This window comes from Hibiscus syriacus, unplaced genomic scaffold (genome assembly GCF_006381635.1).
Source record: "Hibiscus syriacus cultivar Baekdansim isolate YM2019G1 unplaced genomic scaffold, ASM638163v2 tig00111708_pilon, whole genome shotgun sequence".
In the NCBI taxonomy this organism is placed as follows: domain Eukaryota; kingdom Viridiplantae; phylum Streptophyta; class Magnoliopsida; order Malvales; family Malvaceae; genus Hibiscus; species Hibiscus syriacus.
Window position 1 is genome coordinate 2104062 of NW_024063159.1, and position 19050 is coordinate 2123111.

The window sequence follows — 19050 nt, forward strand, 5'->3', positions numbered from 1 at the left end:
TTTCATGTTTTTTTTTGTCAACGGCGAGATTTGTGGTTGAATTATATTAGTCATTTTCACCACCACGTAAACTCGAATCAAACTTGAATCAAACTCGAATCAAGCTCTAATACCACTTGTTGGAAGTATTGATGGACACCCGATAAACTTAATAATTCGTTCAATATAATTAATACGAAGCAAAATACGATACAAACACGAACACACCACTAACTTCAGCTAATTTACAAACACCACAAACAAAGTTTTGCTAAACTATCTCTTTCTCGTTTTTTTCTTCACTTATACGTTACTCGATCTTAAGGTAGAATAATATATTTATAGTAATAGTTGAACCGCTCAAGTTTGCTTCATAATTGTCGCCAGACCTTTGCTTACCATAATAAAGCTTAGTGCTGCCTTCATTACCTTTTTGCAACCTTAATTGTTGACTTCTTAATTGATAAGTAATTAAGCATCAATTTGCTGCTCCATTTGCCACGTTCCAATTCTTGTTCAGTGGCATCAGATACGAGTGTTTTGTTTGTGATTTCTGGATCATGAAATTCTTCAAGTACTTCTACTCCATATCTTACTTAAGCTAGAAAAAACTCTGGACGATAAAACAGGGGAATTCGGTCAATTACCATGCTTTCCTTTGTACAACATTTGTAATTACAGGGGCATGATGTTCCAGTTTCCTTTCAACATTTCCATAGCTCGGCATCTCAAACCCTAATCATGGATCTAATCGAAAAATGAAGTAATTATTACCGCACAACATTATCCCCTGCATCCGACGAGGGCTACTCGAGACAAAGAGTACTGATTTACACAAGTAAAGATCGGTGTTGTGTAGGATCAGTGTTTGATCATTGATGGCTACTGTCCAATGTTGGGCAGCTATCATTGCCATCTAATGCGGACGTTACCTTAAATGCATGGGGGGTCCACAGTTAAACCATGCACGTTATAATTCTAATTATTTTGCTATGGGTTACACATGATGACATGAAATTAATCGTTTTCCCCCCTTCCTTTTTTAAAACTAGTTTAGCTTCTAGGAAATAAAAAAAGAGTCGTTTCTATTTAAACTTAAAAACGAGTAACGAATTATAGTATTAAAGTTCTATTTTTTAATAATTTGGTATTTATCGTTTATTTATGAGTAAATTATAATACTAAATTAATTGTGTATTGATTTTAAAGTAAGCAATCCTATTAGATAGGGGCAACTTGTACTTATTTGGTATATATATTATTTTTATTTCATTTTTGTTAGTCTCTATTCAAACTTGTCAGGACACATGAGCATATAATTTAAATACAAAGTACATAATAAAAATATAGAGAGAAAAATGAAATAAGTTAGGGAAACAACTATCAGTGTCAATGTGTCCATTACTTTTACTCTCAATTCCTCCCTGCACAGAACATCACATGATTGTATTAATGGGAGTTTGGTGAAAATAATTAATTCCTGCCTAATACTTCCACATCACTATCAATCCACACTCGTCACCTCAATGTTTTTAATAGTTACATGGTAATGATATTGTTTAGAATTTTTTAATCTCTTGATAATGTGTATATATTCCACAAAACGTAAGTATTAGAATATATTTTTTTTATTAAAAATAACATTCTCTTTTATTACTTAATTCACTCTTATTATATTATCAAAGTTAATCTCCTCCAACTGATTAAGCTTTAGTTATCATTCTCTCTTTGAGTGAAAATAATAGTATTTGTTAATATATAAGCATTGAGATAAAAATAAAAAATAAAAGGGTCCGACATTTTTCGGGGGTTTTAAACTCTAATTATTTTATTATTATTATTTTTTGGTTAAAAAACAGTTGAAGGATAGTCTATTCGTCATAGATGAGATGGTATGACGTGTCACCTAGCTTTTAAATATGATATTATGGTGATAGAGTGATATCTATCACCACCACCTTTTATGCCCTCGTCTTGTCCCCCCAATTTGACTAATACTACCCGGGTAAAATATATTTCACATCATTTAATTAAATATTTGATAATAAATATATCATATTTTATAATTATAAATAAATAATTTAATTTAAATATTATTATAAGCATATATTTTTACAATTAAAATTAAAATAAATGTGTAATATAACTTGATAGAATAATAATTATATCACCCTATCCCTAAATATACATTATACAAGTTGGCAAATTGGAAAGAAAATGGAGAGACAAAAAGGGAAAATGTCCTTTTTGTTGGATAGAGATATATAAGAAATAGTGGTTAGGCTCGTACGTTGGAGGGTTTGAAAATTGGAATTGGTATCAGGTGGCACTCATAAATAATGGTTCACATGATAATTTGGTCTAAATATTATGTAAAATGTGGATTGTAAGGGGATAACGTTGTCACATGGACAGGGGTGTTTGGCTGAATCAGTTGCATGTGATACGTTTACCATGGTAAATAACTGATTCTACAATACTTCAAATAGCATTTATATATTGATAGCGTCGAGATAACTATGATGCCTTTTTAAGTGTAAAATATATCCCTCTATATAAAAGATTATTCACACTTCCCCACCAAAATTAAAAAAAAAAAAATTAACCACATAAGGGTTGAGATGAATCGCTAGATATAACATAATAAATTCGTCTAGAGATAAATTGAAATTCAAACATTAAAGGTTGTTATATTAAAGTACAATTCTCTGTGTAAATTAGAAATGGTGAATTGTATAATTTTCTTTGTAAGCATATGGATAGTCCAAACTCCAAACCCAACTCCATCCTAAAATAGTTTTCTCCAAATCACCGTAAACATAGGTTAACCCAACTCTCAAACCCAACAAATCCATAGGGATGAGCACGAGACTCGAATATGATAAATTTTGATTCAATTCAATCCTATTGAGATTGTTTTTTTTTAAAAAAAATTGTATAGGATCAGATTTTCTAGATGATAAGTTTGTATCGAGTCAGATTCAGGTTTAGCATGAAAAATATCACAACCGATCCGACCTAAGAACTAGTGACGAAACTTGGTAATGAAGTTTGGGGGGCCATGTAACACTCTAATCAAGACGTACTCTAAAAGGTCTTTGGAAATCTGCTTTGTTGAACGGAAATATTTGATGATGATAGCTCCCCATATCTGTCCCTAAGAACATGCACACGGAAACATATTATGAATGTTGAGCTTACGAGCTTAGTGCCTCACTGGAAACTGTACTATACTATATGCATTCACTAGATAAAGTGACAAGTGGCACATGTCTGAACATGCTAAATATTGTACTACTAATCTATTGCTGGCATCATGGTGCGGTTGAACGATTCTACATCTAGAAGCTCACACACCCTTCTAGCACTGCCGAAGCACCATCGGGTACTCCTAGGTGAGATTCGAAAATTCTGCATCAGAAATGTGCACCCACTGAATTACTTCGTCGAGTCTTGGGGCATCTAGTGCCCAGGCGGCTGTTGAAGTGCCGTGGCACTTACTTGGATCCACTCGCTGTCGAATTTTTCTAAAAGGAACTCGAGTGTCTTGATTATTTCTCGAGCATCAAATAAGGTTAGTTTTATGTAAACCTAGTTATATTATGTTTCTACTGTTATGATATTAATTATTGTTCTTGCTTGAAGTCTTATTTGATGATATACTAAAGTGTTGGGGGTACCTCGAGTCTAATTCTCTTAAAAACTGGTCTTTTTGTCTAAAACAGACTAAAAGTATCGATACTAGCCCAAGAGTATCGAACTCCTGCAAAAGTTTTGATACTTTTATACATTCTAGACTGCCTAGTTTTGATACTTTCTGGGAGTTTCAAAACTATGTCCTAAAGTATCGATACTCTTTCAAGAGTATCAATATTCTTGCACAGAAACTCATGAGTTTTCCCGAGAAGAAGAGCAAGTTTCGATACTATCCCTCTAGTATCGAAACTCAACCTGCAGTGAGCATAAAATAGTTGCAAAAACTCATATTCTTTTATCCCAAAGACCTTAATGAGGTCCCCAAACATTATTAATGTTTTATTAAGATACAAAGGAGCATAAATAGGGATTTAAACATATTTTTAACTTTAAAACATCAAATCTACCATGGGAGTACTTCAAGCTCATGCAACCTACTACATTTCATCTAAATGAATTACACATGGTATAGCTGAGTCAAAAGTGAGTTACATTTGATGCTAAGCTGTTGGAAACGTCAAAGACTCAGCCCAAAGTAAGTTTTCCCTTCCCCTAGCTTTGGAACCATCTCCAACCTCTTGTACTAAACAAAACCAATTGTAAGGATTACTAACTATTGTTAGGCATTAAGGAGGGTTTTAAAACACTTCCTAAGGCTAGAAATATCTGAAAAATGAATTGGAACCATCTAATTTCTTAAACTATTCTAAAACTTGTTTTTCAGAACTATGGTAAAATGAGTGGTTTGGGAGCTTAAGAGAAAGACGGGAAGTGTTGAATTCGTTTCTTACCTTGATGTTGCTGGAAAATGCCTGAAGTGAAATAAATCTCTCACCTTTAATTAGAGAGTTGGGGAAGAAGATGAAGAATACATAGGGAGTTTGGGAGAGAAGACAAAGATAAAGAAAATAAGGAGGCAAAGAAATCGGATGGGAGATCATTGTTCATAAATGTTTTTCAACTTTTGAAATTCTCAATAGTGCAATTGCTCATTCGATCCTCCTGATTTTGGTTGCAAACTAAAAACACTTTTTTTAATCTTTATTGGGATTACCTCAAGTCCAATCCTCTTTAATTTGGGTCAAGGCTTCTTACAAGTTAAGGAATTAAATCAATGCCTAGCCCAATACTTCTAACCTGGGATTCGGGGTGTTACAACTCTCTCTTCCTAGAAAGAAATTTTATCATTGAAATTTACTTGAGTAAAAGAGGTGAAGGTACTGATGTTGCATATCCTCTTCGGTTTCCCATGTTGTTTCCTCAATGCCATGGTTCCTCCATAACACTTTCACCAAAAGAATCTTCTTGTTTCTTAATTCTTTAACTCCATTCGCTATGATTCTAACTGGTTTTTATGAATAAGGCATATCCGAACTGACGTCAATCTGCTCTAAGGGTATGACGTACGAAGGGTCGGAGCGGTATCTCCTGAGCATGGAAACATGGAGCACATTGTGAATGTCCTCCGACTCTATTGAGTACCTCATAAGGTCCTATAAAGAAAAGGGTCAACTTGGCTTTACGCCTAAATCGAAGTACTTTCTTTCATGAGAAAACCTTGAGGAATACTTTGTCCTCTACTGTAGACTCAATGTCCTTACGTTTCAAGTCCGCGTAAGATCTCTTCCTTTTTTAAGCCTCCTAAAGTCAGTTCTGAATTACCCAAACCTTTTCTTCTATATCTGGAATCAAGTCTGGGCCTACTATTGTACCCTCACTGAGCTTTGTCTAACAAAGCAGAGTCCTACACTTCTACCCATACAAGGCCTCGTACGTAGCCATCTGAATGCTCAAATAGAAACTGTTGTTATAGGTAAACTCTACTAATAGAAAGTGGTCATCCCAACTATCCTCTATATCGATGATAGTACACCTGAACATGTCCTCGAGAATCTGGATAACTCGCCTTGACTGGCCATCCATATGAGGGTGAAAAGCTGTAATGAAGTGTAGTTGGGTACCTATGGACTCATGAAGAGCTTCCCAAAAGCAAGAAGTAAATCGAGGGTCTTTGTCTGAAATAATGAAAGTCAGTACACCGTGCAACCTCACTATCTCATGGATATACAACTAAGCTAACCTCTCTAAGGTATAGTCCATCCTAACTGGGAGGAAGTGAGTTGATTTGGTGAAGCAATTTACTATGACTCAAACTGCGTCGTGTCTCTGTCTAGACATTGGTAAACCAGTCACAAAGTCTATGGTCATCTTTTTACATTTCCACTGAGGAATCTGAATGGACTAAAGCAAACCTAAGGAAACATGGTGTTCTAACTTAACATGCTGACACGCTAGACATCTAGAGACAAATTCCGATACTTCCCTTTTCATGCTCGACCAATAGAGCAATCTACGAAGCTCCTGGTGCATCTTGTTACTGCGTGGGTATACAGAGAGTGGACTGTAGTGTGCTTCATGGAGAATCTTACTACGTAACTGAGCATCTGTAGGTACGTACAACCGACCTTTGAAGTATAACACATCTTCATCTTGAAGCTCAAAACATGAGGCCGCGCTCTGGCGAACCTGCTCGATCCGACTTCTCAATCGGTCAACTAAATTTTGTCCTCTTGACTCCACCTACTAACTCTAGCTTGACTTGTAGCTCGGCTATAAAACCACCATCACTGGATAAACTCAAACACGCTAAGAGAGATTGTAACTCAGTCATTGACTTCCTGCTTAAGGCGTCTACTACCATATTTATCTTTCCTAGATGATAATCTATTACAGAGTTGTAGTCCTTAAGCAACTCAACCCATCTACATTATCTGATGTTCAACTCTTTCTGAGTGAGAAGATACTTGAGCATCTTATAACCGGTGAAGATATGTCACTTCTCACAAAAAATGTAGTGTTGCCAAATCTTCAGGACGAACACCACTGTTGCTAGCTCAAGGTCATGGGTAGGGTAATTACACTCGTGAGGCTTAAGCTGACGGGACACGGAAGCTACAACTATGGGTGGGAATAGGCCAGACCAGGCTTTAAAAGGCCTGAGTCTGGCCTACGATGAATTTTTTAGGCCTGAGCCTGGCCTATAACATATCAAAGGCTTTTATTTTTGCTCGGCCTGGCCTTTTTAAAAGCATAGCCTAGCCTGATAGCCTTTTTAAAAGCCTTCTTCACATTAAATTTCACTCGACCCAACCCGATCCGATTTAATTTTTTATTTATTAAAACCCACAAATTTTTTTAATTTAAAATATAAAAATACATAAAATAATCGTTGGAAGCCACACCCTAATATAAGCTTGGCCCCGCATTTTGACTAAAAAAAAAAGAAAAAGCGTGAAAAAGTATTAAAAGGAATTAAAAATATAGCTAAAATAATTATTGAAACCCACACCTTAATATCATGCTTGCCAAAATTATATTCCCCTCCCTCGGGAACAATATAAGTTGCCTAGGAATGAATGGATTGCCGACTAGGGACCCTAAACCTGTCATTATTCATTAAAATATAATAATTTCCAAACCACCAATTTAATTGTATTTTAATAAAGTGTAGGGTCCAAACCTGTCATTATTTATTAAAATGTAATAATTTTTAACGTAAATGTGCCACATTAAAAGATTCAATAAGGTATAGGGTAGTAAAATAATCACCCAAAAAAATAATATAAGTATATATATATTTATAGGCTGACCTATCAGGCTTATAAGGCTTTTTAATAAGCCTAAGCCTGGTCTATTTAATTTAATAGGCTTTTAAATCAGCCCGAGCGTAACCTTTTTATTAAATATGTCAATCCAGGCCAGACTTTATGTAGGCCAAGTCGTAGGCCCCTGTAGGCCAGCCTGGCCTATTTTACCCCTAGCTACAACTTTACCTTTTTGTATCAATATATATCCAAGTCCATTCAATGAAGCATCGCTGAAAACTGTGAAGTCCTTAACCAAATCTGGTTGAGTCAACACTGGGGATTGAGTCAATATGACCTTTAACTGCTCGAAGCTCTCCTACTACCTCTCATACCAAACAAAGGGAACTTTATTTTGAAGAAATTTGGTTAACAGGGCTGCTATAATTGAGAAACCTTGAACAAACCGACGATAGTACCCATCCAACTTGAGAAAACTGTGCACCTCAGACATATTCTTAGGGGACTCCTATTCAACTATAGTTTGAATTTTATAAGGGTCAACTATGATGCCGTCAACTAAAATGACATGCCCCAAGAATGCTACATCTAATAGCCAAAATTTGTACTTCCCAAACTTGGCATACAACTGTCTATCTTTGAGGGTTTGAAGTACAATACAAAGATGCTGATCATGCTCATCCTCCGATCGAGAGTACACCAGTATATCATCTATAAACACCACCATGAACTAGTCCAAGTATGGGTGGAATACATGATTCATTAGGTCTATGAATGCCACTTGGGCATTGGTGAGTCCAAACGACATCACTAAGAACTCATAATGATCGTACCTTATTTTGAAAGTCGTATTCGCCACATCTTTGTCCTTGACTTTCAACTGATAGTAGCTTGATCATAGATCAATCTTTAAGAAGACACATGCCTCTCTGAGCTGGTTGAAGAGGTCATCTATCCAAGGGAGTGGGTAACGGTACTTGATGGTCAACTTATTTAATTGTATGTAGTCGACGCACAACCTTATTAACCTATATTTCTTCTTAAAGAATAAGACTGACACTCCCTAATGAGAGATGCTCGGTCAGATAAAACCAATCTCTAGCAACTCCTGAATATGGTGCTTCAGCTCCTTTAGCTCAATTGATGACATGTGATAGGGAGCAATAGACACCAGGGCTGAACCAGACATTACCTCAATTCCAAACTCTAATTCGTGTTCGTCTGGCAAACTTGGAAACTCCTTTAGGAATATATCGAAAAGGTCTCGCACTGTTTGGATATCCTTGAGTATGGGTGCTAAAATTCGGGTGTTAACCACGTGAGCCGAGATTGCCTCACACCCACAATCGATCATCTTTTGGGCTTTTAAAGCTGAAATTATCCTCGTCTGGTAGGATCTCTCACTGGTCATCACCAACTTAGTTTCATCGACTATTTTGAGCTTAAGTCACCTAGCTTTGCACCTCAATATAACATCGTACTTGGTTAACCAGTCCATAACTAAGATCATGTCCAACTTCCTAAATGATAAATTTATCAAGTCCGCTGGAAAATTTTGATCCTAGATCCTTACTGGGTATCGTCTAAAACTTTTATCCAGTAGGACATCTAAACCTAGAGGGCTTGAGACTCAAACACCCATATCTAGGTTCTCTACTAGAATTTATATTTCTTGGACTATGTTAGAGTAAATGTACGAATCAGTAGAATTGAGGTCTATCAATACAGTAACTGGAAGGGAAAATACTGTAAATGTACCTGATATAACATCTGGCACATCGTAATTCTCCCTGAATCGCACTACATACTATTGGGAGACCACTCTCGGCTTGACCCCCAGCCTCTAATCTAGTCGTCCTATGACTCTTCTTTCCAGGCGCAACGCTATCTTTTCTAGTTGATCCTCGACCTCTTTGCACTGATGGTGCCAATAGCTGAGTCACTGTTGATGCTGTGCCATAAGCTCTTAGGCAATCTATGGTGAAATGACCCATAAATTCGTAACTATAACAACCTTCATACCCCAATTGACATGTCCCTGGGTGTCTCTTCCGGTACCTAAAACATAGAGAAAATATGAACCCTCTAATCAGCTCACTAGCAATACTCCCATAATCTGAGTTTAATGGAATCCTCATCGAGTCGGACCTACCTCCACGACCTGAACTCTGCCCGGTCTTTCGAGACTACACTGCTGGGGCCTCGAAGAAGCCTGACTATCTCTAGCTCTTTTGTCCAGAGTGACCTGCCATGTAACCTTACTAGACTGCCTAGTCTGCCTATCTAAGGCTCTCTCAATTGCCTTCACCTGGTGAGACAGTTGAGCAAAGACTCTGGGAGGATCTACTGTAAAATGGGTTAAAATAATATCATAAATGCCCTTTCTAAAATGATAGCAACAATGTTCCTTAGTCGAAATCAACTCTACCACATACTTACTAAGCTTGAAAAACTCCCGCTCATACTGCACCACTAAGTGGTCACTCTGAGTTAGGTGTAGGAATTGCTCAATCAAATCATTGGTGTGGATGTACTTTTCTCTGAACTAGGTGAAAAACTGCTCCCAAGTAGGCCTCTATGGATCCATCGCCAACTCTACCATCTCCCACCACTTTATTGTGTCACCCTTAAGCAAGGAGGTTACGTACTCCAGTTACCTGCTGGGGTGAGATGCATCTATCGAAGGGTACAAAATGTCTCTCTAAGCCATTGGTCCGTTGCGATAGAATCATTATCCTCTAAACTGAAGAACTCGGTGGTTTTATATCTACAGAGCCGCTCTACGGGGGACTCCTAGGGAAAGGCTACTGATTGAGCTAGGGGTGCTAGTGAGGGATATGGTACAACTAAAAAACTAGGAAGAGACCTAACTATTTGCCTAAGTACGGATGTGAGGTCCCTGAAGAAGGTAGCCTCCTTTATCCCACATCTAATAGATTTGGACGATCATATGTATCCGGGATAAAATCCTCACTGATATTGGATGATGGTGAGGCATGACTCTTGTCTCTGTCATCCTGGCTATAATTTAGGTTGTCTGCTATAGGGTCTATATGAAATTAGAAAAGGATGGGGGTCATTATTGTCATTCCAATTATTTAAATACTCTACACTCTCTAGAGGCAATGTACATATACAAACATTGATTGACTCCAACTCGCAGGTCCTAGAAATGACTAAACCTGATGCTTTGATAACACTAAATGTAACACTCTAATCCAGTTCGACCCGAAGATCCATGGATTACAATATTACACGGAACTACCAAAATAATGACCCATAATTTTTTCTTTTAAAATTACTTGTAAATTTATGAAATTTAATCATCGATGATATAATATAAAAACATAATAAAATATGAGTTTACAATTTATAGGGAGAGTTCCCAAAATGCATCCGTAAAATAATACAAATACTGAGTTTCAATAAGAGTTACGACTGAATACATAACAAGACATATAACAATATATGCCCTCTAAAGATGACTCAAGACGTACTCTAAAAGGTATATGGAAATTTTTTCTACTGCACTGGAATATATGATAATGATGGCTCTCCACAATCTGCCTCTAAGAACCTGCGCACGAAAACATATTCCGAACATGAAGTTTAAGAGCTTAGTGCCTCACTGGAAACTGTACTATACTATATTCATTTACTAGATGATGTGACAAGTGGCACGGGTCTGAACATGTTAAATATTGTACTACTAATTTATGGTTGGCATCATAGTACGACTAAGGGATTCTACATCTCGAAGCTCATGCACCCCTCTAGCACTACTGAAGCATCATCGGGTACTCTTGGGTGAGATCCGAAATTCTACATCAAAAGTGCACCCACCAACTTACTCCATCGAGTCTTGTGGCATCTGACACCCAGTCAACTATTGAAGTGTCATGGCACTGACTTGGATCCATTAACTATCGTATTTCTACTAAAAGGAACTCGGGTGTCCTGATTGTTTCTCGAGTATCAAACAAGGCTAGTTTTATGTAAACCTAGCTATATTATGTTTCTACTATTATGATATTAATTATTGTTCTCGCTTGAAGTATTATTTGAGGATATACTGAATTGTTGGGGTACCTCGAGTTTAATTCCCTTAAAAATGGCCTTTTTGTCCAAAACAGATGAAAAATATCGATACTAGCCCAAGAGTATCAATACTCTTACAAAAGTTTCGATACTTTTTACAAGTATCGATACTTTTAAACATTCTGGACAACCTAGTTTCGATATTTTCTGGGAGTTTCGAAACTATGACCCAAAGAATATATACTCTTGCCCAGAAACTCATGAATTTGCCCGAGAAGAAGAATAAGTTTTGATACTATCCCTCTAGTATCAAAACTCAAACTACAGAAAGCATAAAATAGGTGTAAAAACTCATATTCTTCTATCCCAAAGACCTTAATGAGGTCCCCAAACATTATTAATATTTTATGAAGATACAAAGGAGCATAAATAGGGCTTTAAACGTATTTATAACTCTAAAACATGAAATCTACCACTAGAGTGCTTCAAGCTCATACAACCTACTACATTTCATCTGAATGACTTACACATGTTATAGCTGAGTCAAAAGTTAGTTACCTTTGATGCTAAGCTGCTGGAAACGTCAAAGTCTCAAACCAAAGTAAGTTTTTCCTTCCCCTAGCTTTGAATCATTCTCCAACCTCTTGCACTAAATAAAAGCAATTACAAGGATTACTAACTGTTGTTAGGGGTTAATGAGGGTTTTAAAACACTTTCTAAGGCTAAAAAAATCTGAATAATGGATTGAAACCATCTAATTTCTTAAACCCTTCTAAAACCTGTTTTTGAGAACTATGGTGAAATGAGTGGTTTGGGAGCTTAAAAGAAAGATTGGGAAGTTCTGAATTCATTTCTTACCTTAATGTTATTGGAAAATGCCTGAAGTGAACTAAAGCTCTCACATTTACTTAGAGAGTTAAGGAAGAAGATGAAGAAGAGATAGGGAGTTTGAAAGAGAAGACAAAGATGAAGAAAAGAGGGAGGCAAATAAATCAGACGTGATATCACTATTCATAAATGGGTTTCATCTTTTGAAATCCTCAATGATACAATTGCTCTTTTGGTCCTCCTAATTTTGGTTGCAAACTAAAAACATCATTTTTAATCTCTATTGGGCTTACCTCAAGCCCAAATCCTCTTTAATTTGGGTCAAGGCTTCCTACAATCTAAGGAATTAAACCAAGGTCCATCTCGGGCTAGTCCAATACTTCTAACCCGGGATTCGAGGTGTTACAGACCAACTTAAAACTTTAAAAAAATTAAAAGTTTAAATTAAAAATTTCAAAAATTTTGAAGGGTTTAGTTTATATTTTTCCAAAAATATTAGGGTCTAATTGAAATTTTGAAATTTTGAGAGGCTTACTAAGAATTTTTTTAAAATTATGAGAGGCGATTTAATTAAGAACATTAAAAAATTTAAAATTTAATATGAATTTTTAAATATTTTGGGGAACCAAATTAATTTTTTTTTCTCAAAATTTAAAGGGTTTAAATTATAATTTTTAAAATTTTTGGGGGCATGACCCCACTAGCCCTGCTTATGTTCCGCCACTGCCAAGAATGCCAAAAATTATAATTATATCTTATATATTTATCAGTAATTGCAATAATATTATTCTTTATATTATTTTTTCCAATTAGATTTCCATTTTATTGAATAAAATTAATTTTTTTTATAAATATATTTGTATCTCTATTCAAACGAAGTTACTCTAACTTAGGTTGAATAAGATTTTAGGTGAAGAATATATATTTTTCGAATTTGAATTAATTAACCAAAAACCTGACTCAACCGATACATATTCATCCCTATAAATCCTTCTCGAATTTAGAATCCTTCCCCTCCATCGAGAGTCCAAATACCAGTAATCTCTTTTTCATATATATATATATATATCTACCCCACCCTATCCAATTATCTCCTATTCAACTTAAAAAAACTACACTCCTCGCCTTATAACGTTAATCTTATAAATATGATCACAAATAAAACAATGATAGAAATATTCTTGACTGTAAGTGTGGACTTTTTTTTTTTGAATCGTAGGAATCAAATATTTTCTATTAAAACAAAATGCTTTCATGGTCGAAAAAGGTTCAGTCGGCCATGGAAATCCAACACTCTATCTATCAATCCAAAGCTTTTGGACCCGTTTTATCATTGAGATGGCAATTGCTTTTATCAAGAATATTGTTGAATCGGCGGTATGGGAAAGCTTTCTTCTTTTGACCCCACACGCCTTTCATAAATGCTGGTAAGTTTATACTTAAATGTATACTTAAATAAGTTGGGTATGTACCGACGAGTTGAATTAAGCAGTTTTATATCGCTTTTAAGGTCTCAAATTCGAGTTTTTTGTATGTAGAAAATCTCCGCCGGAAGACTCGACAAATCCTTTAAACTAGAGAGCAAAAAAAAAAAAAAAAGTTGGGTGTGTTTATTACATCAACTACAATGTTGTGCTGTGGACATCCAAATAATAAATTAAGCCCTTATACACTTATAGGTGGTAATAGCATTGTTTCAATCGAGTTCAAGTTAAGTAATATTATTTTTGGTTTAAACTTTATTCAGTTTAGTTTATATTTGAGTTAGATTATTTTAGATTTGAATTTAATTCAAATTTATAAAAATTAAATTATCTTAATTTTAGATCAACCGATTTTTAAACTGGAATAACGACGAATCGATTTAATTTAAAGTTGCATACAGATCCAAATTTTAACATCATATATATGATTTAAAGTTTGGTTTTACAAAAATCATACGTAAACTGTAATGTATTTAACATGAGTTTATAATTTATTTCTAAAAAGTTATGAACCTTAACATTTATAAATAAAAATTATGCGTACAAAAGTTGGAAATTTATAAAAATGGTAAAAAAAAAAAAGTAGACGAGGGTGGAGGATCTGGTAATTACTGCGGGAGTTAATGTTGAAATTGATGTGGCAAAATCTCATCTCCCTCCACATGATGATTTATTTCACCAGCACTTCTGCAACCATCACTTTTTTTATTGTACCATTTACCTTTTGACACTCTTTTAAACTCTCAACGATCGGATCCAGCGTTAGGTTTATTGGCTGAAGGTGCTTTCCTTTCGATGATCAAAAAGATTTACTTTGTATATTAATAGGGTTGATATTCTTTCAACGTAAACTTCAAGATTCAAACCCTAATACCACACAAACTAGCTTTATTTTCCGAACTACTCTCTTACACTCGCATCTGCCGAATATCTGTTCCTTTCCGCACCCCACCTCATATTCATTTCACTATAAGTAGTAGTGTAGTACACTGCACAAAAGCAATATTTATTGTTTGCTTTCTTTCTTCTCTTTCGTTTCGTTTGTATAGATAGAGACGGGGGATTATTATTCTTGTTGTTTTGGATGGCTGAGGTGGAGATTGAGGAGGTGAATGGCGGAGCAGGCTTCGGCGCCGGGGGTGTTAACGGAGGTGCACAATCCCCTCCTCCTCCTCATCGTGAAGGGAATATGTACTTGGTGTGGGAAGATTTGACGGTGTTGCTGTCAAACTTCGGTAATGGACCGACCAGGAGATTGCTTGATAGAGTTACAGGGTGTGCTCAACCTGGTAGAATCATGGCTATCATGGGTCCTTCTGGCTCTGGCAAATCCACTCTACTCGATGCTTTAGCAGGTCTCCCCTCTATCAACATACATACATACATGTATATTGGTTTTGTTCTTTTGGTTTCATTATAGCACATGTTAAAGAATGCATGCATGCGAGACAACTTCATTCCATCTTTTCTGTTCAAGGACGGTGTCGGCGAAAAATCCTTGCTTTTGAATCACTTCACAAGTTAGTGTGTGCTTTGTCTTCTTATTTTTTTTATTGCTTTAAAAGTTAAACCGCCTGACTAGCGGCGGCCGCCCTCTTCCGCCACTCACGTGTCTCTTCTTCTCATGTTTGTTCGTGTCTTGATCATGTTGAAATTTTATATTTTGATTTTTTCCCCATTTTTTTTCATGCCCGAACATGTCCTATTTTAGGTAGAACACGCGGCAACATCGATACTTTCACGGATGGAATCTAATTAAATTATGATTAAAGAATTATATGGGATTGATTTATTACCCTAATTATAACAATGGATTCAACCATTTATGGCATTTTACAAAAATAGTAGAGATATTAATGGGGACCGTTGGAGTATTTACTTCCTCTTAGCTACTGAGGGTCTAGTTTTTTTTAATTAATCAAATATTAAAAAAAATTATTAAAAAATATATTTTTAGTCTAATTTATTTTGTTCATAAATTAATATCAAACTGAAAGATCTTAAGATTTCATCTCGTAATATCGTATAAATCTAACTTTTTAGGTGCACATTTATTACACTGTTAATATCTGCATACATATTTTTCCATTCCTGGAGGTCGTTAAGCTTAATATTTCTTACTAATAGTTCAAATCCTTCTGATCAGCAATCTACTTCTGTTAATTCCAATGAAAATCAAACTTCAATTAACTTACTAGTCAAAAAAAGAGAGAGGATGATATTGATAAATGGTTTGCACATAATGAGAGATGAATGAATAGGTTAAATTTGGTAGCGGTTGATGAAGATGCAGGTATGGAAGTTGTTAAATGTTAAAGCTGCTGATAAATGACCTGAACTACCCAAAGATAAAATCCGACATTAAAATGCAAAATAGCTTTTACTCTCAATCCTGCTACCATTAAATGTTGCCTCAGTTTACTCATTAAAATTAAAAACAAGGGGGGGGCTTAGCTTAGGGTGCTGCAGGGCAGGCTGCAACACCCAATGCCTAGCCATTGTAGACAATTACAACCTGCAAGTATAATATCAGTTCCAAAATAAAATATCATATTATAATATTTCCGTATTATAATAGTATTTATGTGTATTCATCGTATTTTTTATTTCATGCTAATGTTGAACAATCGAATGAGTTGTATGCAGGTAGACTTTCTGGAAATGTTGTGATGACTGGAAATGTTCTTCTTAATGGAAAGAAGAGGCTAGACTACGGTAGTGTCGTAAGTACCGTAAAGATTTTATTTTTGGACAACAAGAAATTGAACTGCCCTGAAAATTTTGGCTATTCAATGAAGAGTTGCCTGTTGTGAAATTTCAGGCTTACGTTACTCAAGAGGACATACTTTTGGGAACTCTAACAGTGAGAGAGACCATAACTTACTCGGCTCAGCTGAGGCTACCATCATCTTTGAACAGAAAAGATATTGATGACATTGTGGAGGGAACAATAACAGAAATGGGTCTCCAAGAGTGTGCCGATCGGCTTATTGGAAACTGGCACCTACGCGGCATAAGCGGCGGGGAGAAGAAAAGGCTAAGCATTGCACTCGAAATCCTCACGAGGCCTCATCTCTTGTTTCTTGATGAACCTACAAGTGGCCTGGACAGTGCCTCGGCGTTTTTTGTGATACAAACTCTTAGGAACGTTGGCCGTGATGGCAGGACTATCATCACCGCAATCCATCAGCCGAGCAGCGAAGTTTTCTCCCTTTTCGATGACCTGATTCTACTATCTGGTGGAGAACAAGTTTACTTTGGGGAGGCAAAAATGGCTGCAAAGGTAGTGAAACAACATATCTCAACAATGTCATCAAACTTGTTTGCAGATTATAGTGTTTCATCACATATAATTGAATTAAATTTGTTCATTTCTACTTACAAAATTGAATTTGCAGTTCTTCGCTGAAGTAGGATTCCCATGTCCGAGTCGGAGAAATCCTTCGGATCACTTCCTTCGTTGCATAAATTCAGATTTTGACATTGTAGAAGAGACTCTGAAGACTCTGAAGGGATCTTACAGAATGACCGTAAGCATTTCATTCTTCATTTTCCAAGGAGATAACAACAAAGACATTTCCCCATGTAGCAGTCACTTGGCTTCCTTGCATTTCTCTGAAATTTATATTTTCCCAGGATTTAACAGGCAACAAATAACATATGTAGTATCATAGTTTTGTGAAACAATTTCATATTTTAAACAAGGAACAGGGAAGTCATGAATCAGATGTTCAGGCCATGCACATCTGATAAAAGCATGGTTAAATATGTTTTTCATTTATGAACTGTAGGAACTTCAAAACACATTAGATCCTTTGACAAACCAAACAACAGCACAGATAAAAGCATCGCTTGTTAAGAAATACAGAAGCTCAGATTACGCGGCAAAGGCGAAAGCGAGAATTCGAGAAATTTCGACAATTGTAAGCCTACGTTCCTACGGCTCTTCATTTTACTTGAAATACCTATGCCAGACACAGACCCTTGTCTCTAACATGTACACTAAACATTAGGGAAGAACTACAAAAATTTGAGCATATCTGAATCTAATGCATACCTAAATTCTACATTCACCCTTGTGTCCGAGTAACATAGAGCTTAAATATGTCATGGGGCTAATAGATCGAACAGTTCCTTAGATTTTTCTTATTTTATATTTCAGGAGGGACTCGTTATTGGAAAGAAACACAGCAGTGAAGCAAAATGGTTGAAACAACTATCAACTTTGACAAAGAGGTCCTTTGTAAACATGTCCAGAGATATGGGATATTACTGGTTAAGGATAGGAATCTATGTGGCCTTATCAATTTGTGTTGGCTCTATTTTCTTCGACATCGGAACAAACTACAATGCAATCTTAGCTCGGGGAGCGTGCGGTGGTTTTATATCAGGTTTCATGACATTCATGTCCATAGGAGGCTTCCCATCCTTCATTGAAGAACTCAAGGTGGGTAGTCTCATTGAAGTACTAATGATACTAAAAGCTTTCAATAACTCCTTTTTCTTCTCCTCTGTTTGGTGTTCTATCATAGGTTTTTTTATAGGGAAAGGCGCAATGGACATTATGGGGTTGCTGTTTATATACTGTCAAATTTCCTCTCCTCATTTCCATTCTTGACTGTGATGTCCCTTTCTACTGCATCAATTACCTATTACATGGTGAAATTCCGGCCCGGAATTTCACATTTCATGTATATCGCACTTGATCTCGTTAGCTCCATTGCAACTGTAGAGAGCTGCATGATGATGATAGCATCATTAGTTCCCAACTTCATGATGGGAGTCATAATTGGAGCCGGTTATATAGTAAGTACAATTTTTAACAAATTTTTAGAGCTCCATCATTAATGTCATCATAAAAATCTTCCTTTTTCTCCTTTACACAGGGTTTATTGATGATGACAGCCGGATATTTCCGAACGCTGCCGGATCTCCCAAAGATATTCTGGCGCTACCCTGTTTCATATATCAACTATGGCGCATGGGCATTACAGGTATATTTTTATTGGAATGCAGCAATGTCCCAATAAACAATGTGAAATTGACTTTCTATAAAATGGAGAATGCAGGGAGCATACAAGAATGATATGGTGGGGCTCGAGTTTGACGGCTTCATACCTGGTGGTCCGAAACTAAAAGGCGATGTGGTCCTCTCGACCATGCTCGGCATCAATCTGGAGCATTCAAAGTGGTGGGACTTAGCAGCTGTTATAATGCTTTTGATAACTTATAGATTTCTTTTCTTCATCATACTCAAATTCAAGGAGAGAGTCTCACCGATATCAGCTTTATTTATTCTTCTTCAGCGACTTTCCTTGCTCATTACCCGATAGGATAAACAGATACCAAAAAAAAAAAAAAAGGTCCCATTGTTCTTGGTGTATTTTGTCTGAAAATGTTGTAGCAGAACAATATCATAA

The 19050-nt window shown here is 36.1% G+C and overlaps 1 protein-coding gene across 1 annotated transcript; it reads left to right on the forward strand.

Annotated features, from left to right (window-relative positions):
* Positions 1-14547: 14547 nt before the first annotated feature.
* LOC120168066 (ABC transporter G family member 12-like) lies at positions 14548-18963 on the forward strand. The gene is made up of 9 exons (XM_039176908.1): positions 14548-14985; positions 16277-16353; positions 16452-16913; positions 17029-17160; positions 17422-17553; positions 17793-18078; positions 18165-18436; positions 18517-18624; positions 18700-18963. Exons 1-9 carry the CDS (start codon positions 14715-14717, stop codon positions 18961-18963), a joined length of 2004 nt encoding a protein of 667 aa, XP_039032839.1. The 5' UTR covers positions 14548-14714.
* The last annotated feature ends 87 nt before the right edge of the window (positions 18964-19050 follow it).